This window comes from Harpia harpyja, chromosome 5 (assembly GCF_026419915.1).
Source record: "Harpia harpyja isolate bHarHar1 chromosome 5, bHarHar1 primary haplotype, whole genome shotgun sequence".
NCBI classification, from domain to species: Eukaryota; Metazoa; Chordata; class Aves; order Accipitriformes; family Accipitridae; genus Harpia; species Harpia harpyja.
Window position 1 is genome coordinate 49981135 of NC_068944.1, and position 27405 is coordinate 50008539.

The following is a 27405-nucleotide window of genomic DNA, read 5'->3' on the forward strand; positions in this document are numbered from 1 at the left end:
ATAAAAGTGTATTTTCAGATTGAAATGACTGTCGTCTTCCCCTGTTGTTCAGGCTTTTTGTATGAAATTAGAATAAATACAAGCAAAGTGTAACGTAAATGGAAAAATACTTTCAGACTTAAAATAAGTTAGGTTTGGGGGGGCTTCTTGGTTTTGCTTTTATTATAGATGCTTCTTGAGAAACATATTTGTTCAGTTTTGATGATAACATCTCTGATTTCGAGGATTTTATGGCCAAGTTCCCCATTTCTGTGCTGTCATGAAAATTTCTTTCATTGGGTTAACACTTTATATAGGCTGCCAACTTTTTTCTTTCTTTTAGAACTCTCAGCAAGGTATAAGGCCATTTAGTAGGAAGACGTGATAAAGCCAACTAGGTGCTAGAGCCAAATTCTGTTTCTTTTAGTCGGTGATTTTTGATCTTGCACATAAGATAAATCCAAAATTGAAATGTTAACTTTAGGAAAACTACTTCTTAAAATACAGATCATAGAAGAGGACTTAATTATAAGTATTTAATGTAATTAGAAGACAAACCTTTCTTTCCTGAAGTATTTTTGTATTTTTATTTTAAATTCTCTAAGGTGGGGTGGGGAGAGAGACCTGTGTAATGGTGCCTAACGTGGTCAGTTGCAAGGTTTGAGTATAGTCATGATTTATAATGGATGGTACTTCCTGCAGTACTTCCTGGGATACCCTCCAGTGGCTTAAAATAGCTTAGGTACTAATGTAAGTGGGAATCATTTTAAGGAGTCTAGATAGGCTTTTTAAGTGCAGTTGTAGTTTCTGTCCTTCTCACAGTTCTAAAACAGTTGTGATTTTCAGATCATAAAGACTTAAGTACTGAAATAACCACAGGTGTTTTTGACTGAAACGGAGTTAAACATAAATAATACACATCTTATTCTGTAACGAAAAGCTGTTAAATGAGGTTGGCTGAGGCAACTTTTGTATTTTGCTGTAAGATTATCATAGACATTAAATGAGATGATTTAAGAGCTGACTTTTGCAAAAAGCAGGAAATCGTATGGCTGGATGCTGCACTTGACATTTAGTTTTTCTGTTTCTATCAGCTTGCTCTCCAATAAGAAGTATAGACTAGTTTAAAGATAAATACACAAACAAACAAATAAATATTAATAAAGGCCTCTGAGAGAACCTTTTTAAGCTCTCCTAAAGAAGAAGAAAATGCATGCTAGAGTAAGCCTTAGGGGGGAAATTAGAAGGTGGGGAAAAAAGATGGAGCATTGCCTTTTTCTAGAGGAAATGGGCCGTTACATTGGCTCTTTTGCTTATAGAATTTCATCTGTAAGGAAAGACAAGCAATGAATGCCACATGTGGCCTATGTTTACATGATTTTTTAAAGGGGTGTTTTAGTGAAGAAAATGTACTTGGTAAGGATGAGGGAAAAAATATTTTTCATAGTTACAGCTGCGCTGTTAGCTCTCAGATGCACTGAGTCAGTATGGAGGTTAACACTCTGTGTGTGTGTGTGTAATGCTATGCTTCAGTAGTAGAAATTAGCTTACACCCTTTGTGTATGCATGGTGAGACAAGTGTGACCATGTTTTGGTTTTTTTTCAATTTCATTTTTGCAGTAGAAGGGAGAACCTCATTTCTCAGTTCTGTTACTCACCTATAAAAAAACTGATTCCCAAAGCTCTTTTTGAAGCAGTCTGTGATTGCATTTTTAAACTGTTTTTTACAAGCTGCAGTAGCATTGTGTAAAGGATGATTTTGCAGGATGTATGTATGTAGTAAAAAATGGCAGTAGTACTCAAGTAGGATCAAATATTATGATCAAGTAGGATCAAATAACCCTTGGCATATATACCTATCCACATAATATGGAGAAAACTTAGTTAATTTTCTCTTTTTAATAGACTTCATCCTTTTATGATAAGTTTTTTTTAATGAAAGAATTTTTAAATTGTAATGATAACATATGCGTGGATAAATTTTGTCAATTAATCTTTTTTTTTTTCCTTCCGATTTAATGTAATGTTTTGTTCTTTTTAAATACCAAGCTGCTACTGCTACTTGGTGCTTTTTATTGTTTGAAGGAGAAAGGAAAAAAAGAACTCAAGTCCAGAATACTTCAATAATTCAGTAGTTCAGTAAAAGCTAAACAGACTTTTTTCTATTCAACAGGCATTGTTTCATGGGAAATTTATTGACACTGGTTTTTCTCTGCCTTTCTACAAACGAATGCTGAGCAAAAAACTTACCATTAAGGACCTAGAATCTATTGATACTGAATTTTACAACTCCCTAATTTGGATAAGGTTTGTAGATTATTTTTTGTGTATGTGTTGATGTTTTATGGATTTTTTTTCATGTATACAGCATTCATTGCACCTTTTTTTTTTTTTTCCTTTTCATTCAGGGATAATAACATCGAAGAGTGTAACTTGGAAATGTACTTTTGTGTGGATATGGAGCTCTTAGGAAAAGTAACCTCACATGAGCTGAAATCAGGAGGTTCAAATATCTTGGTAACTGAGGAGAACAAAGAAGAATATATTGGGTAGGAAGGTGTAGATGTTGAAAAAAAGTGTTCCATATTTATTCTGTTGCTCTAGTCTTTTTTGACACAGTATATGATTTTTTTTTTTTTTCCTATTACTATGTAATTCTTGGGTCTATTATTGAAATGGTATCTTGGTACACATGATCTCTTGATACACTTTGATCTCTCCTATTCCCCTCTTCCCTCTCCTCCAACCCCCCTTCCCCCTGTCAAGAGAAAAAATAGAGAAGACCTGATAGAGAAAAGATGACCTGTCTTGTTATTACATGTACAATGAGAGAACAGGTGAAACTGAAAATGAGCAAACCTATTTTCAGTAACTTCAGGTAACAAATCCAGCTGAAAGGAAGACATGTATTTAACAGAGGATTTCAAAATTGTTCAGAACTTTGCTGTCACTGTGGAAACTAAAATTCAGAATGGTGTGTAATGTGGTGTGACTTTGAACAAAGAGAAAAAAAAGTTTGTTATGCTGCTCTTTCCTGCTTCTCTCCTAATCTTATCACTGCCTTTCTTTTTCTGAACCTGTATTTCTGATCCATTTATTCAGAGTGATCTCAGAAGCAGATGTACACAGATCCTTTTCTGTTATACAGTGTATGCCCAGTGCTGCACGTAAATTTTCCACTTAAATTAGCAGTCTTTAGCTTCTCCGTGAAATAGTTTCTATAGTATTTGTATTTATTGTTTTTTTTTTTTTTATTCAGAAGTGGCTTGACCATTTTAGTTGAAACTTAAAAAACATTACCTCTTCCTCCAAATCTTAGCATAAATCAGAAGCTCAGAACAGAAAATGACTACTCTTTGTTGAAGCTGGAAATAGTCTTATGCTGGAAGTATTGAGCAACCATAGTTATAGGTATTATAAGCAACAGTATTCTTATTATTCTCTGCCTACACGGTGTTTTTTGCTCAAGAACGGAATATTTTAAAATCGGTGGAAATTTTTCTACCATTGAAACACTAGGATTATGCACTTTTTAAGATAAATCAAATTTTGCCATAACAAAATTGTACTGCTGAAGTAGCATTATTTTCATTAAAAAGTTGCTGAATTTTGATTAGTGAAAGGTTAATAATAATAAATGTTTTTTTTTAACTGGAATGGTAATCTAAGTACATCTTGCTACTTTTACTGTTGTCTGAGTTTGGAGATTTGTGATAATATTAGAATGATAAATCCCTTATAGTCTATGGAATCATACAGTGTAAGAAAGTAAAATTGGCAGGAGTGTTACGTCATGGGAACACACACGCAATCATACACGTTTGAAGTTCTTCATGTTGAGTCAAAATTGATGTTTAATTTATGTTTGGTTTTTTCCATCCTAGGCTAATGGCCGAGTGGCGATTTTCTCGGGGAGTTAGAGAACAAACCAAAGCTTTTCTTGATGGTTTTAATGAAGTTGTTCCTCTACAGTGGCTACACTATTTTGATGAAAAGGAGCTGGAGGTGAGGTTTTCTGTTCAAGATTTTTACCTTTTGCAAAGGTAATACATATGGAATGATTAAATGGATAGATCAGCTTGAAGCTCTCATCTGTGGCATGCTGCATTTGATAGCTTCTGGAACATGGAGAATTTAATAGGAGCAGTGGGGGTAAATCATGGTGAAAAGACAGTATCTATTGAATCGGCGTTTTGTGGTGTTCAGCAGTTGGGATTTTTAGATTCCCTCCCCAGTATTAAAATGTGTTTTGCAAGTTTCTATGAAAGGATCAGAATATGAGGTCACAGATGGATCAATTAGTCCTAGAAAACTTTTCCCTCTGTGGTAGATGGATAGAATTACCTTGTAGCAGCACAGAAGTTGATTCCGGTGTACAGTGATTGCTTAGTTTCACCTATATAGTCTAGGACAGGTTCTAGGGTTATTACGCTTAAGGACAGAAAGTTGGAGAAATCCACAAGGTTTGAAACTGGAATTTGCAGTATGTAACCCAAGGGCTGATAACAGGAATCACTTGCTTGCACCATGTTTACCTAACAATCAGCCTGACCTTTATGTTCACTGTTGGGTTTGTGATTTGGAGCAGGGACAAAAGGCTCTGTAGTGCTATGCTTATTTATTTCTGTGAGACCTGCCAAAGTTCCCTGTATATAATGAGCAGTGTTCTGAAAGCTTCTTAAGTTAAACGGGAGTTTTTCCTGAGAAAGGACTTTGATCTGTCTTACAAGTTTCTGGTATGCAGGCTTTCAGACCACTTAAATACATAAACAATTTTGGAGGAGTTCTGTAAACTTAGGATAAAGGAAGATCTAACTGTGGAGTAAAACAAAAAAATTACCAGTCCTTTTTTAGAAGCAAGAACTTCCATTTTTGTTAGCGTGTCTCATACAAGATACAAAATTAACTCTTAATTTATGCGCGTAGACATGTATATTGTCAAGTAATCATTCTCTTTTCCAGGTTATGCTCTGTGGTATGCAAGAAGTTGATTTAGCAGACTGGCAGAGGAACACTGTTTATCGTCATTACACAAGGAATAGCAAGCAGATCATATGGTTCTGGCAGGTATGTTGATCAGTAAAATTTCTGACTTCTTTAGATTTTTTTTTTTTTTTTTGGTAACACAGATGATGTGGAGTGGAGGGGTGCCATCTGAATGAAGGTTCTCATTGCTTCCTTTCTTTTTTCTTTTCAGAGAAGGAAAGGAGGATTACTGATTCTTAGGGAGCATACTTTAGGGTGGGAAATGGCATATAGATACCCACATTACATTTGGATGGCTGGGTCATGAATACTTTTTCTATATCTTGTCCTTCTTATTGATTGTACAACAATAGATTTTTTTTGTTTTCTTAGCAGTGTTCTACCTTCTAAATGTTCTTATATGTAGTACACCTGTACATCTGAAATGCCACATATTATTTATGATTGTTGTCATATTAACTGTGCCAGTCTTGCACTGACTGATTATAACTCACATTTTAATTAAGTTGGCTAAGAATTGTTTTCAGAAAAAACCTCCAAAAATGCTATACCGGCTCCCAGTTTCTATGAATTTCCCTAGAGAGAAGTCACAGCTAGGCAGTTCCTGTCTTGTGATAAGTCACCACTTTAGAGATGCTTTTGACAAAGTTCGTATAAGAAAATGATGCAAATCAATTATTTCCTAGCTTATTTATATTGTCAGTTAATGTAAGATCTGATGATATGATCTATTTTTAAGAAGCTTGGTAACGAAAAAATCTTAAACAGAAGTTCAAGTAACTTGGATATGGTTTCAACATTCATAGAACAAAAATGTTCATTTTGTTGTTCAGGTTTTTCAGAGTCAAAATTCTAGCTTATCAATGCCCCGTCTTACTGAGATGTTCTCCCTCTCCCCTCTCTTTTCTTCCTCTTCCCTTTCCCAGTGAATTTCCTTAGAAAGTGATGCAGCTGTTATGGACGGTGTTTTCTCTCACTGAGACTGCTACATGCAGTCTTGAAATACCCAGAGCCTGTGGCTAGGCTATTGATATGTTTAATCAAAATGGCAATAGCCTTTGTATAAAGCATTGGCATGATTTATATTTTAGTGTAGAATAAAATAGATAAAGATTCTTCTTATTTGCTGTTGCCAGCCTTCACATTGTAACAGTCGACAGTGTATATAATCTGAAATCACTGTCTTCTCCTTCCACCCAATTTTGCTGAAATCAAGAAAGGTAAACTGTTCTCAAGGTGGTGTCTTTTTAAATGGAATTATACTTTTTCAACAGTCTCGTGGGGTTTTTGTTTTTCTCCAGCTATGTTAAAGATTTTTATTAAGTAATTTGAATTTCTGTACCTAGTTTGTAAAAGAAACAGACAATGAGGTTCGCATGCGACTTCTGCAGTTTGTCACTGGCACTTGCAGATTACCACTGGGTGGATTTGCTGAACTTATGGGTAAGTAAAAAGTGACCAAAACTTTTATACTGTAACTGTTCCATTTGCAAATGAACCATGTTGCAAGTGTACAGATAGCAGGAACTTTATGTACATCAGCTTGGATCTAGAAGGGCTTTTTATATCAGAAATCCCATTAATACATTTATAAATGATTAGGAAATTAGCTCATTTCTAGGAGAAGAATGTTCATGTTCATGTAACACTGAGTAGCACCTAATGAGTTCTGTCTGCTGTATCTGAGCTGTGTCTTATGTCACGTATATATCACGTGTGCTACTTAAAAGGAACAGATTACACTTTTTTAAATCTTCTATTCTAGGAAGTAATGGTCCTCAGAAATTCTGCATTGAAAAAGTTGGTAAGGAAACCTGGTTACCAAGAAGTCACACTTGGTGAGTTGTTACATGTGAACTTTCTGTACATTTAGTGGTTCTCTCTTCTGGTCTTGCATTGACCAAATCAAACGAAATCTAATTTGAATCAGTTCGCTATCTCCATCTTCATCTTCTCTGATTGTTCTGACATGCCAGTATTGAAAACTTTTCTGGTTGCCCTATTCTTAAATTTTGCTACTGTACTGTATACAGTTTGTCAGTATCAGATCTATCAAAAGTATATCATCCTTCTTGCATCGAACTGAGAGGTGTTTTGCTACTTCTGTATTTTAGAGAATATTAAGTAACTGAACAAAATTCTTGTTGGTATTAGGTATATACAGTTATTAGACACACTTATTATACAGTAACATTATAAAAGATAAATGTATAGTCATGAGAAAAAGTAGCGTGAAAGAAATCACAGCAAATGTTCAAAACAAGGATGCTTAGCCAAGAATGCAGATACTTTTTCCTGTCAGGCTTCAGACTATTATTGGCTTGGCATTCCTACACCAAACTGGTGCAACAGGTACACAGATCACTTTCCCACATATGCTGTGTGCAAAATGGATGCACCTTCCTTTGGCAACATGGTGACAATAATATTCATCATACTTTTAAACTGCTTCAGAGAATTCTCCTTTTTACCATTTTCTCCACCAGTGCTGTTTTTTCAAGTGATGATTGCAAGAGTTAAACATCCCTCTTTGTCTAAGATAATTTTGGGGAAGAGAGGGAATGAAACAGAATTTTGGCAGAAGCCTTTTAGGGTAAAGTTTAGAGGGAACACCCCCCCCTGTATCCAGGCATGTGTAGGAAGGAGAAAAATTCAGCTTTTTCATGCTCTTGCTGGAATTTGGAGATGCATCAATCTAGGATGATATTAAACTTCATGGCAAACATTTCCTTTTCTGAGTATTATAGTTGCTGTCTTTAGTCTTCAAAGGTTCTGGGTTTTATCTGATGTGGTAACAGTCTTTTGTTTCTTAAAGTATTCCTCTCAAACTTTGTCTGTTTTTACTGCTCGTAGAAATGTCAAGGCAGTGAGATTGCACTGATTGCTATTTCTTCATTTCTAATTGTTAGATCAGAACACCTTTAACTTCTGCTATAGCAGTCGAGTTCTGTAGTGTTCTACATGGAATTTAGATAAACTTAACAAAATCTTGGTTTTTTTCTGCTCAGTTTTAATCGTTTGGATTTGCCACCATATAAAAGCTATGAACAACTAAAAGAGAAGCTGCTCTTTGCCATTGAAGAAACAGAGGGATTTGGTCAAGAGTAGAAGTGGCTTCTAGTCAAAAAGGAGATCTTGCATAATAAAAGGCCCAGCCAACTGAAATTGCACACTTAATTGTATATAAGCTTTTTGTTCTGTACAGTGATATTTCTGAAACTCTAAAAGTAGAATTGTTCTCTGTTCTTCCACAAAGATATGCAAAACAGTTCAGCCTTTTCTACTTTTATTTATTGCCCTTCCAAAAGACCAGAAAAACCCCTCATAAATTTTGAAAGCAGACAAGAGACTTATTTAAAATATATATAAAAAATATAAATATATATACTAATAGGCTCTAGTTTTATAGAGCTTTAAGTGTTTGAAAAGTTGCAGCCATTTAAAAGGGCCTGGATTTGCTTTATCTTGGCTTTATTATTCAGAAAAATGTTTAAACTGCTCTGTGTTCTCTCTTAAGAAACATCTCCAAGTTTGTTTTATTGCATGGCTGTTCTAAAAGGTGTTAAAGGCTTAGGCCAAACGTATCCTAAATATGTAGAAAGATGCTGCTGGTATTTGAGATGACAGAATATGTTGTTCTGTCAGTTTAATTTTTTTAAATATATAAATAGCTGATATATCCCTCTCTACTGATGTAGCCAAGGTCATGAATAAAGCCTTTACTACTTGCACAAGAGTCATGTACAATAAGATGAATGTGATTTAATGTTGAAAGGAATTGGTGCCACTGTTCTGACTTACTGTAGGAGCTGAACAGAATATTTTAATTCATTTGAGCAGCATTGAAATTTGTTTACATATTACCTTGGGTTATTACCACGAGGATGTTAGGTAATCTTCAAAGAAAAAATAATAATAAAAGAGAAAATACTACACATTCTCTCCTTGGTCTGGTGTCTTACAGGTTTCTTTTTTGTTGTTTTTTGTTTCCCTTTTCAATCTGTGATGTCCTTTTTACAACTTTGTAGTATATGAATGTAAACTGAGTTATAAGGTATACAAAAGGTAATGTGAACTGCTGCTTTCTATGTTCATATTCAGTTTCAGTTATTGGATCTAGCAAACCCAAATAAAATGAAAGTTACGTAAGCTTTGCACAGATAAAAATATTCTTAAGTATTAAATATTCTTGTTCCTCTTAAGTTCTTACAGAAATTCAGATGTACCTGAATTAAGTTAGTATGTCTAAAATCTGTCATTCTGTTACGTAGGTCAGGTTTGTCCTAAGTGCACAATAATATAAAGCCATTTTAAAATTAGTTTTATTGGCATTGAGGGCATTTGCTGAACTGCAAAGATGTGTTTTAAAAAAAAATTGATATTTAACACCTTATTCATGTGAATTATATTAAATGCTACTTTTAGCAAACTGTGCTTCCTTATTATAGAGTAAAAACGTGTTTAAAATTACCATTTGTATTATGCTTTAAATATTAACTGTAAATTCCATTACATTTAACTTATACAGAATTTTGTACACATGCAAATGATTTCTTAGAATATGATTAAAACCACTTCTGTAACATATCATATTGCACTGTTAAAAGTGTACATGCAGAAAAAAACGCTATATCTGTTCATGTATCTTTCCAACACAGCAACTGAATTCTGCCAAAATTTTATTTTTTCTACATATTGGATTCTCTTGAGGCTTTGTATTGCATATGCACAGCCTACCGTGGAGCTGTTAACCTGCACATAGCTTTGGTAACACCAGTAGTGCAACGGGCCCAATAGACTGCTATCTTAGATGACCTTTCTATAAGAGTTTCAAAAATTTCCACCACTTTGAGGGTTTTTCATACTACACCAAATATCTTCTGCAAAACCATTTTCATAAATATAGCATTAAATTAATTTCAAGTGTAAATCCACTTAAATTACGACTTATGCTGGTTAGAATGGAGGGAGCTTTAAAAAAAGAAAAAACAACAAAAAAAGGTCAAAGGCCGGGCAACAGAAGTGTGTGTGGCTTGCCTAAAAGACAATTAAGAGGGCTAAATGTCATAGAGTTGAACTTCATGAATTTGCACTAATGAATGACTTGGGTGACCCACTACCAACTGCTGAATTTTGTGAACCTGTGAGTAAGTGAACAAAACAGTAATAATAAAGAAGACAGCACATCACAAGAATGTAGTTGCTTTATTGTTTTGATAATTTTAGCTGTCTGATACCTGCAATCGTTTTTCCTGTGGGTAAGGGTTAGTAAGCAAGGAAAAAACAAACCTAGTGGCCTTCTGTACGTGTATATGATCTATTGGTTTCAAGACTGACTGAAAGCATGGCGCTCGAGGAAAAAAACCTACGATTTATACACTTGTGTGTGTGTGCGTAGTTAACTTAGACTTTCTGGGAATTTCAGTAATACTGCATTGTAACTACTTTTCCCGTTTGCATTCCCTGTAATTCAGCTGTACTTGGGGGGAGGCAGGAAGACTGCAAAGAGAGGGAAGGCAGCAAAGGCTGGAGATCAGACGAGGGAACCAGTGAGGGAATACCACTTGAAGGAGCTACTGTGTAGTTCATGGGTTCTGTTTGTTCCCTTCTTCCTGCAAGCAACTCAGCTGCTCTTCTCCAAACACTCGACAATCTTTACCTGGTACCCAGATACCCTTCCTCTTTGTGCAGATACTGTTTTCTGCAGCAGAAAAGGCACTGAAGTAAGGTGCCTCTGCCACAAAGCTGCCAGAAGCGGTTTTGTGTATGGCAGATGTTTTTGTAGTCTATGAATGCAGAAAATTTTGAAGAATCTCTCTGAAACACTACATGTCATCTACCCTGGGACTTTTGACATATCAAAGACTTCATTTTGATGCTCTACTAATAGAAGAATTACTTTACCGTAGTGGAGAAAACCACCTTTTAACTAGTTTCATGATCTGAGGCTAGAATTAAAACTCTAGATTGTCTCTCAGCTTTGGATTTGCCATAGGCTTGCTTTCTTAGTCTAAGCAATTTATACCCTTCTTCATCTTCCTCCTATAGATCACAATACTTTTTTCTATTAAAGCGAACACCAGGTATTTATAGCCAATTTGTTCTAGATTGTTAGACTTTCTACTGGCAATAACATGCGTATTTGCCTACCATTTTTTCATTATTTGGTCCTCTTTTTTCTGTTGGATAACCAGAATATATCATTTGGAAAGTCTGTAAATATTTTCTGTGTTGGTTATCTAACTTAGGTTAATTTATTTTTCTGGTGAAAGTTCCTGCTAAAATAGAAGCAAGAACAAGAAGAAAGTTGTACTTTATCTCTACAAACAGAAGTGCATGTGCTTCCAAATTGTAGTTCCCTCCTAAAGCACTGGGAGTATGCAGTCATCATAGCCTAAGGAAGGAGCACATATGTCCAGTGAACATTGTGCAGCCACTAAATCCTCAGAATTCACAGCCTCTCAATGTGCAAATAAGTATTTATATTTCACAGAAAGCTTCTCATTGCATATGCTGGTATCACCCATAAATGGATTTTCTTAGGTGTTCCCAATTTCACTTTTTTTTTTTTTTAAACCACAGCACTTTTTATGAAGTCTAACACTAGCATTTAAGTGTATTGGAATTAAGACTGCTTGTGCAGCCTTAATGAGAAATTTGTAGGAACATCTAATAATGTGAATATATATTACTCTTGAAGGCCACTGAACCCCACAGAAGGAGAATGCTCTAGAAAAAATTGCAGGTTTGTAATTATGTAATGGCCCTGTACCTCCTTTCTTTAAAGTTATGCTTATTATTCCTCATACATAACTTGCAGCTGAACAGTGTAAAAAAATTCCCATGTAAATCAACAGACAGGATCACATAATGAAACAGATCTAGCTGACAGTTTAATTGAAACAATATGGAGACAGCAGGTTTAAGCTATACTTTTATTAACAGCTTCAATAAACCAAAGTAGTATTTGGGGTCTTTTTCCTATGCTGCTGAAACCTGAGGCACTGAATTCCCATTATCTTGTTTCTTGTTATATAGAATTAAGCAACTCCAAAGCTTCTTTCTGTACCTGAAAGAAATAAATATACTTGAAACAAAACAGCGCCAGCTAGTTACAGGCTCTTCTAGCAGAACTTAGCATGCAAGCACCCAAACATTTCACCACAGTTCTGTAAATTCAGAACCCTCCTAAGACTAGTCATTTTTCTTCTGTAGCTCAAGATGCTCAGTATTTGAAACATAGATGCCAGTGCCTTCAGTGTAATTCACTTACTATATGTAGTAAGTTTGTGTTGAATACAGATGATTAGCTCTTGATTTGCTGTAGTCCAATAGTAGCATGTAGTAAGTTGTCCTGTATCTGACCATAACAAGCCAAGCTAGGGTTTTCAAAACTCTGGACAGTGGCTAAGGGAGTCTGAGAAGACTGTTTCTGAGGCTCCCTTTGCCTAGGGATTCTGGGTAAAATCTAATAACATTTGAACATGACCTCTATCATCTATATTTAAAAACAAAACAAAACAAAACAAAAAACCAACAAACTTCTGGTCCTGACAGCAAGCAGTGCAGGTAAGCCAGATACTGCAGATACTCAAGAGGTAACAAATGTTCAGAAAACCCACTTATGCCTACCTCTGCCAAATGCAGAGACAAGAATTCCAATTTCTTTGCAAAGGCCAGGTTCCTTCTTACTGGACTACCAAGTCTAGTTCCCAATTAATTTTGCATTTTACACATGCACCCAGAGAATGGAGAGAATACCACCTCTCTCAGGTCAGCAGCTCTGCACGCTTCCAGGAGATACGGAAAGATATTTGTACCAGGAGGCCAAGCACTGCTGCAAGCAGATAAGCGGTTTAACAACTTGGCTACTGCACAAAAATCACTACTGACTCCTTTTGCATGGTTTCTAAAGAAAGGCAAGCTTTTGTGATCACTGGTTTCATATATGCCTCCAGCTACTAGTAACTGTTAGAAGAATTGACTAATTTCCTACATGCTGAGACCACTACTCCTTTAGGCTGTTAAATTCCTATACATTTTGCAAAACAGTGGAGGAACGGAACCCTTAATTGTATTTCTATTGAAAGGTGTTACTGAAGGGGCTCACTTTTGGGAGAAACAGTTCGAGCCTTACTGAAGAATCTATGGAGGCAAACCTCAGTAGTGTTTTTTCTGAGGTGTGAAGTGCAAAATCTTACCAAACTATTTCTTGCAATTAGGACATTCAGAATGTCACAACACATTCTGATGCTTTCTCTAACAGTTAAAGTATCTCATGCTGCAGCTTCATGCTAAATGAATTGGAGGTCAATCACCTATAAGAAAAAATCAATTGGAAATCAGGCTTTGTTACTCCTGATGTTAACAGGATTGTTATGAAAGATAAGTGCAATTGCTGTGGTTTATACTGAGTGAAGTATTAGGTCAGAACAAGTCTAATGGATTAACCCTCCTGGAAGTACTCTGTATGTGTTTAGGTAGGAAGCAGATGCCTACCCGTCCAAACCAGGGTCTTTCCAAGCAGTTCAAAAGGGTAATTAAGTGCTGCCGGTCACCTAGTGTTGGAGATTTGCTGTCAAAGATACATTACTTCCATTTGTCTCAATTCAGATAGTCTGAATCTCTCCCTGGGGGCCTGGAAAGGACTACAATGTTAAATTTTATGGATCTAGCAAGTTTTTTGATACATCCATGCTTTTTTCTTCCTCCTGTTCATGTGGTTTTTAGCTCTTCCAAAATATGATTTCTACTTTTCCATTTGTAGGCATATGAAAAGTGAATCTGTGCTCACACAGACATAGGTTAGCTCAGGTGCCTGCCTTAACTTCAATAACACAGTTAAGCATGAGTTGTTGTTAGCACTACAAAAACATCATGAAGAAGAGAGAATAATAGTTCTTTATTATAAACAGAGGATTTCCAACCATTGTGTTCAGAGGCAGTTACCAACATACTAGAATTTCTTGGTGTCTGGATGTGATCCTGGATTACAGGTGCTGAACTACAATTTACTCCAAGTTACCTTTATAAAACATTCCACTGCCATGATGTCACGTGTTGGTTACAATATATGATTGTATTATTACAGTTCTTAACTTCCTACCTGTTTGTCCTCTTCTGTATGTGCAGGATACTCCTTCGCCTTGCTTAACCACAGAAGAGCCATCTTTTTATTGTTTAACTTCAAGTATGTCTTTCCCAAAAAGAGCAAATTTTTGCTATAGAAATTTGGGTCAGCTGTATAGAGACAGGAGAAAAGCTTTAAATGAGAATGAGCAGCATACTACCAATCAAAGCCATGATATAGCGTCACTCCTTTAAATACTTAGTTCGGAAAAGATTAATAGTATTTTGGTGTATCAGAAGGAAGTCAATGTAAAACTTCTACTTGCTAGATTTTGGTCTCATATACAGTTACATTAGCTAGCAGCTTGTTAGTTAATATACCAAATGAGACTAGATTCCTCACAAAGAGGAAAGCAGTGAGCTTAGTGCACAACAGCTTTGCTTTGCAGATTCTGTGCTTTTCTGGACCTAGTAGGTGCAACAGGCAATGCAACAGCTTAGCAAGTGCAGGCAAGGAAATAAAATGGCACAGTTCCTAGCTTCAGACCACATACATATGGTATTAGCTTAGCTTTTGCTGCACAGAAAGAAAACTTAAAATTGTTTGTACCCACATTTAACATTTTTCAGGAGAGATTTAAGAATTTGGTTTTATAAAGCATACTTTGGCTATCAATCATTATTAAAGATTAGTCTTGCCTACTGTTCATACTTATAGCAGAGCCTTTCTCTGCTGCTGGATCTAAGGTCAGGATTCGAAACATATGGAGGTGTTTTGGAGGCAAATTTTGAGATTAAGTAAGTCCACCATTCCGGTTCACAGGTGCATTCCTTGACACTGAGGGGAAGATACACAGTGAACTTTTTTCCTTTTAACTTCACTGATACAACCACATACAAATCTTTCATAGAACACTGTCGTCCCTTGTCTTCCTTTATCTTTCAGCTAGTCAGTTTTGCTTAATGGCTTCCCTCTTGGAAAAATAAAAGTCTGTATTTTCTTTTACATCTGGGCAGGTTTACTGCCTGTTAGATTGGCACTCTGCTCCAAATAGCTTCTGAAATAATAAAAAAGCGTGCTTTCTCTGTTGTTCTATTTAGAATACAGAGGACTTTTGAACTTTAAGAAAATTTAGGAAAAGTGACATAACATTCCCTTTTTTGCTTGCTTCTTCCCCCTGCATTCTAGTGGAATGCCTTGGAGAAGAGTACTTAGTTACTAATGAAGGTACAAATTTCACTTTAATACTTATCCTGAAAAAAACCCTGGTGTTACACTCAAAGTGATGATAGTGAGCGTGTAATGTACTTCAAGTATCTCTGATGAAACATTCCAAAGTAACAGTCCAGTGTGTTGACTAGCACAACAGGCTGATATGTTTATCTGCAGATCATACGCTATTAAGATAATACCAAAAGCTAGAGTTTTATTGGAAGTCATCATTCCTAAAAGTTATTATTCTGTCCAGAAAAGCTAGAAGTATTACCTTCCTCTGCCATGTGGAAGTAATGAAGAGCCTGCAAAAGATAAGGTTGTCTTCTTTAAAATGGAGAATAAACTCAACACAGTAGTCAAACTAAAGCCTTACACACATGCTTAACACAGCTGAATAAGGACTTCCTGTCCATGATCTCATTTTTATTAATTCAGCATGCTACTGATAGTTCTCATTCAATGTACTATCAGATCTGACATCTCAGCAGAACCAGTACATATCCAACCATTCCCCTGCCACTTCCTCCATAAGTACAGTACCTCCTGTTTGTCCCTAGCAAATTGGATTGTGTTTTTCCAGTCTTCAACTTGTCAAGATAATTTTTTAATTTCATTTCTACCATCCAGCATATCTGCAGTTTCCCCTGTCCAGTTCTCATGGATAAATTTAATAGATGAAACAAATCTTATGATTCAGGTCATTAATGTTGACTATACTTCAGGGAGAACTGATTCCTACAGAACACCAGTTAGTATCCTCTTACATGAGAATAAACCTTTATGAAATCCGCACGTATTTTTCAACTGGTTTCCCATCCTGCACATCAGAAATTTCAGTCCATTCCTACCTCTTCTGATGTTACTAGCTGGAGGAAAAATACTGTCAGAGAACTTAAAAGTGCGGATGTATCTACAAAACAGATTTTGTACTGAAACTGCAGAAGTCTTACCAATTTGGCTCAACTACAGGTTCTGGAACAAGTTTACTGCTTCAGCCACTTTAAGTGCTACAGAACTCGATACTGGGACTGGCCTGATTCTGCAGTATTTGAAATCCTGGCTGACACTGTGTATTCTTCCAAGAGTGATTTTCAGCAAAACTTACAAGGTTGACGTTCCATTAAAAAGTTCTATTTCTTTTTCAATCAGAGCTTAAATTGCTTTCTGTGTAACAGCAAGCAACCTTCTACAATTACTTTGTAGTGACTCTTGCCCCCTGCCCACCCTTAAAAGAAGAAAACATAGCGGGCCCATTATTGGTTGAGCTAAACAAACGAAGATTGTAACAGCTGCAGCAAACTTTCCTATTACCAATTTAGTTTTCAAGTTTCTATATACGTACAAGTGTTTAAATAAGATGCACACTGTGTAGACACCCTAGAAGATATACATATGGACATATGTTCTAGGGCGTATGACAAAGCAATTTTCATAGCAAAGATGAACAAAAGTACTTTCAACTGAAAAAAAACACACCATAGGGAGCCAGGGGATGAGAAGGTACTTGTTCGTGCTAAGTAACAAAGCAAGCTGTTGCTTTTTGCATTTAATATAAGGGAAAAAATCTAGTAGTCCTATCAAATAAGTACATGGTATAACACCACCATATAAATCATCAGCACTGGAACTAGTACAGACAGTTATCTGCAATAGATCATAATAGTAAATACAAACTAAGTTACATATAGCTTGTTATTTTCTGCTGCATGAACTACATGAAATAATTTTCACTATTCTATGTGTGTTACAGCTGAAAAAAATTTTTTTCCTGTTCTTAGATATCCCTCACTCTCCTGTTATATTCACATTTTATTATTGACAGTTGTAAACTCACAAGCGCATGCTTATTCCATAAGCAGAGGTCAGCTTTGTCAGGAAGGTTAGTAAAAGTGTATCAGCAGCTTTGTAAGGGGAATAATAATCTGTGAAACATTTTCATATTGTACCTCTTGAAATGTGGAGGTTGGTGGTGTGGCAAATAGTGCAGCAGCTATTTTTCTTTGGTACCATGGCATTTCAGCAAAGGAGTAACACCTGGAGTGAAAGGAAACATTCGTATATACCCTTCGTATTTTTCTCTTTTTTCGAGTAAGATTCTCATATCTTGGATGTCTTAATTGTTGTTTCCAAGAGTCACAAAAACTGCAGCCACACTGCAAGTTCTATAAGCAAGTTCTTACGACTGTACAACAAAATAGCAAGATGTTTGAAGTTGCCGCGTAGCTCTGCTAAAGAAATTTTGGCGTGTCTTTTACTGGGAACTGCTATTACATTAGACAAAACTGGAGACAGTTATTAGCCATGAGACAGCTTTTGAGCTTGAATGATTTTAACAATTTATGTATATTTGATATTTTTCTAATATATTTGCAAAAACAGGGCACAACCAAGTAATGTCATTGCCTTACCTCAACACTACCTTCTTTTTCTTAATTATTAATATAAATCAGATCTGCAGTACATTCCTGAAAGACTCTATAATCTATAAGAATGAAAATAAACCCAGGAATCAAACTACTGGGCTCTAGGCTAGGCCATACTATGCTGTTTTCCTATGTACTAAATAACAAAGGTAATCAGTCACCCATCTTAGAGATGGTGAAAGGATTAAACATTTGTTAAGTATTTCAAATACGTAGAACATTCCAGGTGTAAAAATGTTAAACAACGCTATTCAATTTATTACCCTCCCACAACGAGTATAAAAATATTATTCACTGTGTAAAATAGAGCACTCTAGAGGAAGTGAAAAATTAATAAATGGAAGTGTTCAGAGGAGATGGGGGCAAGGCACGGAATACACACTCTGAGTTGAAATTTTGCCAAGAGGTGTGCCTTATCAGAAATGCCAATAAAAGAGGTTCAATCCAGGATAGACTAGAAAGGAGAAAAATGCTCAAGAATTGGCTGATACCAAATCCCAGTTTCAGATGAAGATGCTCTGGGATTCAATAATGAGCATATTTAAATATATAATATGGGGATATTTTAGTGCCAAAAGCAATAATAATCTCACATTTTTATCACCTTTTCTGATTTTCCTTAGGAACAATGTCTTGAGTATTTTCCAGAACAAGCTTCCTATCTCAAAACTGACTTTGAGGCTCATTCAGTTGGTAGCATATGCTTCTGTTTGTTTACAAATTTGGACTATTGCAATTGTTAGGTCATGTGGGAATGAGTGGTGGACGCTGAAAAAACAAAGTAAGTTTGTAAAGTAGTAAACTCTGGAGCAGTAGACTGTAGTTTACTCTGATACTCAAGTCCAGAAAAAAACATAGAGAAGGTGGCTGTGGTTTTTAGTATTTTTTTTTAAGCTATGAATACATCGGCTTTATTTATTTTCAATTTCTCAATCTTACAGTAGAGATTTCCTGTAAAACAATGTAGCAGGTTTGGTCTCTTTCAGACAAATAACGAGAAATGCTGTCTGGAGTCTCTCACTAACCCATAAAAGATACTGCTTTCAATCACACTGCTTCCACAGAACACTCAGGTTAGTATGGAAAGTTGTATTTCCAGTCCCTTCACCTGCTATGTAACAGTAATTCTTAGTACCAATTTCACTGAGCAGTAAATTCAATTTCAGAGATTTTTGTTAATGCATATGCATTTATAAGCTGCTTTACTTAAATGTAACTTTTAAAATACAATGACAGATAATAACAGAAGTCTTTTAGGAACACATCTCACTTTTGATAGCTTTTCACTATACACAGATTGTATTAAGTTGCACCCATCACTGAAATTCAATGTAAATTCAGTGTTGAGTTTTGTCTCCATTCACACTAGTAGGACAAAATGAGTTGTACTTACAATCTCTGGTGTCTGCTATGGAAACATACTTACGTCTGCAAAATGAGTTTTTAATAGTTCCATATAGTAAAACAAATAAATTGAATGAACAATTATTTTTCATCTTTTTGAACTGCATAAGAATTAACAGCCAAGACTTTTTTAAGGCATGATGTCCTATACAGGTTCAGTAGGTTTTCACGTTTGCATCAACTAATTACAAGCCACTGAAGTATTCCAAGCATTTCTGCAATTCATGTAATACATTTTATATTCTGGCACTTTTCTTTGCCACATTCTAACTTTTGTTTGAAAATACGCCTTACCAAATGCCTATAAGATGAATTGTTGTAGCATCTTTTGGATTCAGTTCAATGGCTCTCTAGTGAGGTGAAAAAAAAAGAGAAACAGAAGATGTAACAAGTTGTTCTGCCACATCTGGATTAAAATACATTAAAAAAAAAAGTAGACTTGTTTTCCTACTGTTAATTAAACCAGATTAACAGTGTGTAGAATTTCAAGGCAATATGGTATTTATTCAGTGCACAACTAAATCAGCTCATCTCCAAGAAAGTGAAGACACTGACAGATTGCTAAGCACTTCTGTTTAGTAGGTCATTAAGAGTTCCACATGAGGCTTGGCATGTTCAGATTTTGAAATAATTTCCGGTCATACAAAATTAGTAGTCCTTTATCTTCCCCAGTATTTGTCCTTTACTGCTACACAATCCACAGTTAGAAGGACAGCCACACTTCCATTTCTTAATAGCACAGTTACATTTTATCTAGTCCTAAGAGGTGTCAAAACCACTTCAGCTATTTCAAGACTCCCTTTTACAGGGACTTAGTTTATTGCAGGAGATCATTTGTACTCCTTGTTGCTGGGGCATTCAGGACTGTCACAATAACCCAAAAACCAAAGTGTCACCAGGAGATTTGAACAGAAGTACACTTGCAAATTTTTGCCAAATAGTTCACAACTATCACTCAATCTACATACTGGACGCATTAATGCTGTTGTATGCAAAAAACTTACATTACCTGGAAGTGCTCTTTGATAACAATGGCATTTCCAATTTTAGTCTTGATTCCTTCAAAATCTCCAACATCACTAAGGCAAATTGCATACCACTGTAATTCAAAGAACAAAAATAAAACATTTAATACAGCACTATAGCTATTAATAGTAAATTAAAAAAAAAAAATAGCTGCCAACACTACTAATGAGAACAAGAAGTATTTGTTATGAACAGCTCAGGCAGCATCAGAGCAGCTTGCTGGTCTGCTTGCATTAACGTCCTCTTCTTATCCAAGATGCCAACACAACTGACTATACTTTGTTGCTCTCTGCCTGTGAGAGAAGCAGCACAAAAAACCCCAACAGAACAAAGCCAGAGCCTGAAGTATTTCCAGTGAAACTCTATAGAGCTACTACTGTGCACAGAAACACTATGCTGAATGTGGGGCATGTACATTTTTAAGGCTACATCAGAGAAGGATGAGCTGATTACATCAGCTGTAATCAACCTGATATGTCACCTCTTTCCATGGTCCTGCACACATTTAACCAGTCCCTGTTTCCTGTATAGAGGAAATGTAGCTGCAAAAGTCTGAACTCTGATCTTCCAAGAAAGTTAGGGAGAATTAGAAGTCTCACTCATTCTCAACTAAAAAGTTGAATTATGCTGAAGTTTGCTGAAACAGTACAATGACATTTGTTCCAGTTTCTACTGGCAGAAATCAAAGAACAAGATTTCAGTTATTTTGCTTGGCTCACCTTGTGTGCTGCAAAATTTGATTCATTTTTTTCAAGTGCCTTTTTTGCATACTCAAGGGCTTCATACGCCAGTTGTCTTTTCTCCTCTGCAGAAGTACTACTAAGCTGAGCTAGATCTCGTGATGCCCGCGCCAGCCGCCATAACAACTCTGCATCATCACTAGTTATGAACAGAAACACTAACGTTTTAAAGCAATAATGGAAAAAAAAGCAAGCAAAGGTCTTAAACCAGTCTTTAAATATGTATCTCGAGTGATAAGACAACAGCATATCATCTGTCATTCTATGCTATATACAACCCCAAGCTAACGATACCTTTGTTCTGCAAAGCAAACATATCTGTAGGAAAGGACTTTGTTTTCTCAAAAAAGATGCAGATTTAAAAAACCCAACAGTACCACTCAAAACACCAGAAGGAAAACAAGCACTACTTTGTTCTTAGCTAGACGGTACTTTTTGCAGTATTCCACTGATTTTATATTAACGTTTACTAGGAATGTTTAAAATATTATGCATCTTTTTCCCTATAATTGTACCTAAATAATGAAATTCCTCCTACAACAACAGTGAAAAAACATAGATTAGCCATACCCCCAACACATAAAGCTGTACATTTATATATTTATTTTTATCACTATATCAAACGGTGTATGGTATGTTATAGCCAAAGATAAGGGATTTTAAATTTTATTATTGAGTTAACACATTGTTTTGAAACACTGCTTGCACTTTACTATACTTTTAGCTAATTACCATTTTAATTTTGGCTTAGTATTTTAATAGAGACTTTAATATTAAATTTAAGTTTAGAAAGTCTTTCAGAGGTTCTGGCTATAAAACTCCCCCCCCAGCAATACTGAAGTCAAAACTACCAGAAACCAAAAATACTAAAAAGCATACAAGAGTTATTGCTAAACTCGGAGTATCAATAAAAGCCAGTTTTCTTATCTGGAGTTAAACTGAGTCACTGCTTACAACGCAGCAGTCTTGCTCTAATTAACACAGTAACACAGAACTAGCAGACTCATTTTTCAGCCAAGTCACAAAAATGTGAAGTACTGCTACTGGAATCATTAATCCTCACAGAATAATTAGTATTGTTAAACACCTAGTAGCAAGCTTACATGTTGCTTATGACACGGTGTCCCTTACAGACAAGGACCTTTACTTAACATCCAGGCTTTATACTTGCGCCCCTGGCAAGAACGAGGGAAAAACCCCAAAAACTAGAAACGACTGAAAAGAACTGAACAGTTGACTTCCTCCAGAAGCGTTCTAGGAGTGAGATGCCTTGTCTCCTCCAAAGGAATGGACTCTTCAGTTTGCAATGCATTTTCTGCTTTTTCCTTAAACAGCTTGTCCCAGTTCACTTATCAATAATGTTCTGTGCAGTTATGACAACTACATGAGTAAGGAGCTCTTTTTGTTCAGACTCAAATCCTAATGTGAGACAAATGAAAATGGAAAGAACAGCTGCTCAGCAATGAAAAAGAAGTGAAACAGTGACTCTCAAAAATTTTCAATACCTGAATTCTAGGTACTTTGATTATTTAGTAGTCTAGACACATCATGAGGTTTTGCATTATATTTTAAAGGATTCTTAGAGTAACAAAACACAAGCAAAAACCCCTCCTCTGCAGGACTGCAAAACTTGAGTGTTAATCCTCACCTTCTACAGCTACCAGTCCTTTCTTCATTCATTTTTGCCATTAGGAGAAAAAAGATCAAGAGTCCTTCTTTCCTACTTACATAAGGATGAAAGCAAGGTTCTCCAGCATACCACAGTGGGAATATTAGTTGAAAAATTGATACAGAAGAGCACTGAAAAGAAGTCGCAGTAATGTCTCAATGCAATCAAGTACCTGTTTTTATGTTGAACCAACAACCGATATAGCTTTTCTGTTTCTCCGCTCCCATACAGGTAGTCTGCTTGCTCTATAACTTCTTCCACTTAAGGAGGAGTTAAAATTGTGGAAACAGAAGAACAAATTACATGTAATTAGGACATTATAGCATAAGTAAAACATTTTAGAGCAAGACAACCTAGCTGAAACACAAAGAACAAACACTGTAGATCCTTTTTAGGCCATCATTTCAAACAATGTAAATGCACAGCAGGATTGAATAAGCTACATTTACAATGAACAACTAGGAAAAGAAACAGTGCTGAACACATGCCTCTCGTGAAACTACAAAACAGCTTTCAGCAACAGAGTTCTGGATGCTTAATGGACTTAACATTAAAAAGTGTCTTTCTCAATGGATCAGACTACTAGAAGCAATTTGTTTTCTTCTTTGTGAAAACGGCAGGGGGAAAAAAAAAAAAAAAGTATGAAAAATATGACCAGGCGGGCAAGTGCAGTAGAGATCTGAAAGTAACAAACCCCCTTCATTAGTACGTATACAGAACTTAAATTTAATAATAATAAAATTTTTTAAAATATTCTTCATTGTTAGTATGGTTCTATAGTTTTGCCAGAATGACTGCAGATTGAGTGGGTCCCATTATCTTACTCAACAAGCCAAAATGAAACATTGCTCAAAGGTTTTCTGACTGAAGTCCTTAAGATTTTCACAAACACAACTCCAAAAAATACAGTTCATCTACTGAAACCGCTATGTGTTCAAGAAGATACTAAAAGCAAAAATAGTTTTGAAAATCAGAATTGGCTTTCTAGAGTATCAATTTATGGACTAAGTACCCATTGTTCTTACAATACTTTAATTCTTTTTCTAGAAAATACTTTAAAACACAACAGAGATGGGGGAGTACGATCTCCACAACTCGCTGAATATAATAATATATAAACAGCATTCCAGAAACAGAAAATATTGAACACCACACAATACCAGATTCTAGCATGAGAACAGATGGAATTAGGAGGAAAAATACCCAAAGGGAAGCAGGTAGATAATTCTATCGAAGTACATAACTGTACAGGAGAAGAACAAACTCCGCGTTTACTCTTCTGCCAATATTAAAACACGAAAAAATTACCTTTTAAGTCAAAAACCTTGTCTAATTTCTTACAGAACTTTCAGCTAAGTTTATCATCTCTTTGGTATTACTCCTGGGTCCGTGATCAAACTTCTAAGTCAAAACATAAGCTCTACCCCCCACTTCATAAAAATGATTTTTGTTTATAAGCTTTCTTTTTTCAAGTTATCTACTGAATATGGTAGTCATGTTTCACAGCAGCACAGTTTTACTTCTAGAAGAAAAAAACACTGAAGGCTACTAAACACGAAAGCCTCTTCAGCTTAAAAAGATCCTAGAATATAAATCGTTGAAGATCAGAAGAGCATTCTGGATAATTTTTAACCCTGCCATCTCTAAATGCCTTCTGTCAACCATTTCAAAGATAAGATAACGATCTATGTGGACTTTAGATTTTAGTGTCCAAGATTAGCTTCATGGTACATCCTCAGTATTAGCTTCAGTGAACTGTTATCTTTGCTTGTTGAGACTCCCTGAACACTACTAACTTATCTAATGACTAAATGCTCAGAAATCAGTCTTCTGAACACATTTCCCACCAGGTGTTTTACATAAATTATTAGACTTTTATTTCTTCAAGAGTATTTTTCAGGTATTTCTTTTTTATTCTTATTTTCACTGTATCTACTACTTGTCTTGCATAGAAAGCCCACTAGCATTGTTTTTCTTGGCAATGCAAATGCCAGATTCAAGTGACAGCACTAAAAAAGACCAGAGGCAACTAAGTAGCGTTACTTATGTTCCTCATGGGAAAATTTTCTTATTTGTGTACTGACTAGCTATCTTAAATCTACTCACCGAAGCTCCTTCTATTATAGCAAATGAAACAGTTCCTTATCTGTTCAAAAGTCTATTGTCTGAATTTTTATTTCTATAAGCATAAACATCCAAGTTGTTCCAAACAGGTTATCTGAGCTGACTACTATCTAATCTACACAGTAAGCATACATTTCAGTTAGGCTCATTCTCCATTGGGTTAGGCTTACTCTCAAAACCCCTTAATTTAGCACGATAGACAAGTACTAAGTCTGCAACAACATCCCCTTTTAAGATAACGTTACTTTTCTTCCAGTAGTGAGACTATCTGTATTCAGATCTCAAAAAGGACATTTTATCACTTGTTCTATTCTTTCCTGGTAGGTAAAGCAAGGCTTTTCTTCCCGTTTTTCAGCGTGACAAAAATACAAGACATTTCTCAATTTTGTCTGAAATGCAGTCTCAGTGTTGCTCAACTAGATTAAATGGGAATTGCACTGTGTTCACATTGAAAATCTGAGCTAACTAAGATCTCTAGATATTGATTAAGGTTTGGTCCGCATTCCTAACTGAACTGTATCTTTCTCAATAAGAGTTCTTTAAAGCTTGGGCAACAAGTTAGGTATCATACACCTTGTGCATGTGTTGTATCCTAGACCAGATGAGCTACTAGATCTGCTTTCAGTGACACTTAGGAGAATCACTTGTTAAACTGCTACAAAGCTAAGGTGAACCAATTCAAAAGCATCCCGTCATGGAAACATGCTGCATTCAGTCTTAATGGAGAAAATCAAAAGCATTACACCCTTTTCCCGTATAATTCTGGCACTACAACTTTTAAGTTTCGCATTAGAACAACCTGCACACTTCAAAATTTGAAAATATTACCTTTGAAGCTTGCATGAACCTCAGCAAAGCCAGAAATCAGCTTGTGAGCTTCATAAACCAAAAAGGACCCTGTTGAAAGCGCAAACCCCCTTTGAAGGCTTTTTCTAAGCACCTGCATGGGATCATAAGATACATGTTAATAAACACTGTCACTCCGAGTTAAAAAAGTTCTTCTCGTCTCTAGCACCAGTTGTATTTCAGAATTTGAACAGAGACTTTTGAAAGTTAAAAAACCCCTCGTTAAGAAAAACATCAGGTGGGCATTTTAAGTTTTTTCAGCAGAGGCTCATTAATTACTCTTTGAAATAGGAACAGAGCACTGCGCTGAAAATCAACCACGAATATAGAGCAAACACAAGGTAAGAAGCAAAAAAAAAAAAGCAAACTTGTGCTCTTCAGACGAGCACGGGGATCCCAGCTCTGGCAAAAATAAACGAGCCCTTCGCTACGTCCACCCATGCCAGAGTCTCCACGGCTGCTCCCTCCGCGCCGGAGAGGCGACCGGCGGGGGCACACGCCCGCCCGCCCGCAGCCCCTGGAAGCGGTCGTGCCCGCCGCCCCCCGCCCCCAGAGCAGCAACCCGGCTACCTCGCTCCCGCCGGCCCCGCGCCGGGCGCCGGCCCCCCCCCGGCCCCGCGGGCCGCACGTCGCGCCACCAGCCCCCCGCCGGAGCAGCCTCCCCAGGCAGGCCGGGCCGCGGCGGAAGGACCGCGCTAGCGCCGCCATGACAGCAGCCATCACCACCGACCGCCGCCGCCGCCACCGAGCGCCGCCCCCCGCCAGCGGAGGAACCGGTCCGTCCCCCAGCCCTGCCCGGGCGAAGGAGGAAACAAGGGCAGCGGCCGCCCGTTCCGCCTGCCAGCCCGCGGCCGCTGCGGGCGCCAGCCATTGCGCGACGCCGGGACCCGAGCCACGCCTCGGCCCCAGCCAGGTCACCGACCTCGGGCGAGGGGGCGCCGGGAGAGAGCGAGGGAGAGAGAGGGGCGGCGTGCGCATGCGTCCCTCGCCCGCGGCGGCCTCGGGGCGGGGAGCGCCCGGTTGGCGTGGGCGTGGCCGCCGCGGGCGCAAGGGGTCCGCAGCCGCGGCCCTACCGTCGCCGGCCCCGGCAGGTGAGGGGTCGGGTCGCGGTGGGCGAGGGGCCGGGGGCTGCAGCTGCGGCCGGCTCCGCAGGGGAGCGGCGTTGCGCGCTGCGCCGCCGTTCGGGGAGGGACTGGGCGTTGTCCGCGGGCGAGGCAGATCGCTCGGGGCGCCGTCGCCTGGCGGGGCGCCGTCGCCTGGCGGGGTCCGTCGCCTGGCGGGGCCCCGTGGCCTTGCCGTGGCTCAGGAGCGAGTCCTCCGCCCGGCCGCGCGTTAGCCCGTCCGCCGCGGGGTTCGCTCCCCCTCCGGCCTGGAGAGAGGGAGCTGATTCTTTCCGCGCGTCGTGCCTTCGGGCTGCCGCTCGCCCCAGCCGTTTCACCCTTCCGGCGGGCGAGGGCTGTCCCTCGTACAGCCGGGAGACGGGCGGGGCTGGAGCTGGGGCTGCCGGCGGCAGCCGTCCTCACCGTCCGCTCTGGTGGCAGATGCCCTCAGGTGGCTCTCCCGCTTCCTGCTCCGCGGCACGGGCAGCTCTTCGCGGGGGACTGGGCACCCGCTTCTGCGGAGCTCCAGGAAGTCCATCGGTCGCGTGAGTCGCCGTCCCTCAGGTAGCGGGACGGGGTGAGGTTGAAGCTGTACGCCGGAGCATGTGAGCCGCGGGCGCGGATCTCTGTGGCGGTGTAATGCTACTCTGGGAAGCGCCCTCGCCCTTTAGAAAGGAGACTGTCGGGGGTCATCATCGTCCCTAAAAAAACCACGCGCTGTTCTTCCTGAGCTGCTGCTAGAGTGGGTGGTTGTTTTTTCCTTTCTTCATTGCAGCTGCACGGTATGCGTAAGACAAACCTTAGCTAACGTGCACGTTGTCGT

At 37.9% G+C, this 27405-nt stretch overlaps 3 protein-coding genes across 15 annotated transcripts in view; 2 read left to right on the top strand and 1 right to left on the bottom strand.

Moving 5' to 3' along the window:
• The window catches only part of WWP1 (WW domain containing E3 ubiquitin protein ligase 1), a 62004-nt gene extending 53099 nt beyond the window's left edge, over positions 1 to 8905 (top strand). For all 6 annotated transcript variants that reach the window (XM_052786732.1, XM_052786734.1, XM_052786733.1 and 3 more), the window contains 7 exons: positions 2153 to 2286; positions 2388 to 2528; positions 3864 to 3984; positions 4942 to 5046; positions 6312 to 6408; positions 6731 to 6803; positions 7974 to 8905. In XM_052786732.1, the coding sequence (XP_052642692.1) occupies positions 2153 to 2286; positions 2388 to 2528; positions 3864 to 3984; positions 4942 to 5046; positions 6312 to 6408; positions 6731 to 6803; positions 7974 to 8073 (771 nt within the window). In that variant the 3' untranslated portion in view covers positions 8074 to 8905. The remainder of the gene's footprint in view (positions 1 to 2152; positions 2287 to 2387; positions 2529 to 3863; positions 3985 to 4941; positions 5047 to 6311; positions 6409 to 6730; positions 6804 to 7973) is intronic.
• A 2981-nt stretch (positions 8906 to 11886) lies between these two features.
• On the bottom strand, positions 11887 to 26475 carry RMDN1 (regulator of microtubule dynamics 1). Of its 3 annotated transcripts, none has more exons than XM_052786747.1 (10): positions 26257 to 26475; positions 25465 to 25576; positions 22685 to 22772; positions 20823 to 20982; positions 20087 to 20176; positions 19372 to 19427; positions 17197 to 17284; positions 15522 to 15552; positions 14072 to 14205; positions 11887 to 12034 (listed from the first exon to the last, which is right to left on the bottom strand). In XM_052786747.1, the coding sequence occupies exons 1-10, from the start codon at positions 26458 to 26460 to the stop codon at positions 11996 to 11998; spliced, it is 1002 nt and encodes a 333-aa protein (XP_052642707.1). In that variant the 5' UTR covers positions 26461 to 26475; the 3' UTR covers positions 11887 to 11995. The 3 variants fall into 3 exon arrangements, 2 of the variants coding, with proteins under 2 accessions (XP_052642707.1, XP_052642708.1); XM_052786748.1 differs by lacking the exon at positions 26257 to 26475 and adding an exon at positions 26053 to 26224; XR_008235156.1 differs by lacking the exon at positions 15522 to 15552.
• Positions 26462 to 27405, top strand: part of CPNE3 (copine 3) — a 31291-nt gene continuing 30347 nt past the window's right edge. Inside the window, exon 1 of one of the 6 annotated variants that reach the window (XM_052786740.1) lies at positions 26462 to 26573. The gene's annotated coding sequence lies outside the window, so the exon portion shown is untranslated. The other 5 variants (XM_052786743.1, XM_052786746.1, XM_052786745.1 and 2 more) reach the window with 5 other exon arrangements.

Excerpts from the sequence above, each read along its gene's own strand:
- RMDN1 (XM_052786747.1), bottom strand. The coding sequence starts at position 26,460 with ATGCGCACGCCGCCCCTCTCTCTCCCTCGCTCTCTCCCGGCGCCCCCT. Across the intron at positions 20,177-20,822 it reads CAAATTTTGCAGCACACAAG|TGGTATGCAATTTGCCTTAG; the intron begins GTGAGCCAAGCA and ends TTTGAATTACAG. Across the intron at positions 19,428-20,086 it reads TTATCAAAGAGCACTTCCAG|AGAGCCATTGAACTGAATCC; the intron begins GTAATGTAAGTT and ends TCACCTCACTAG.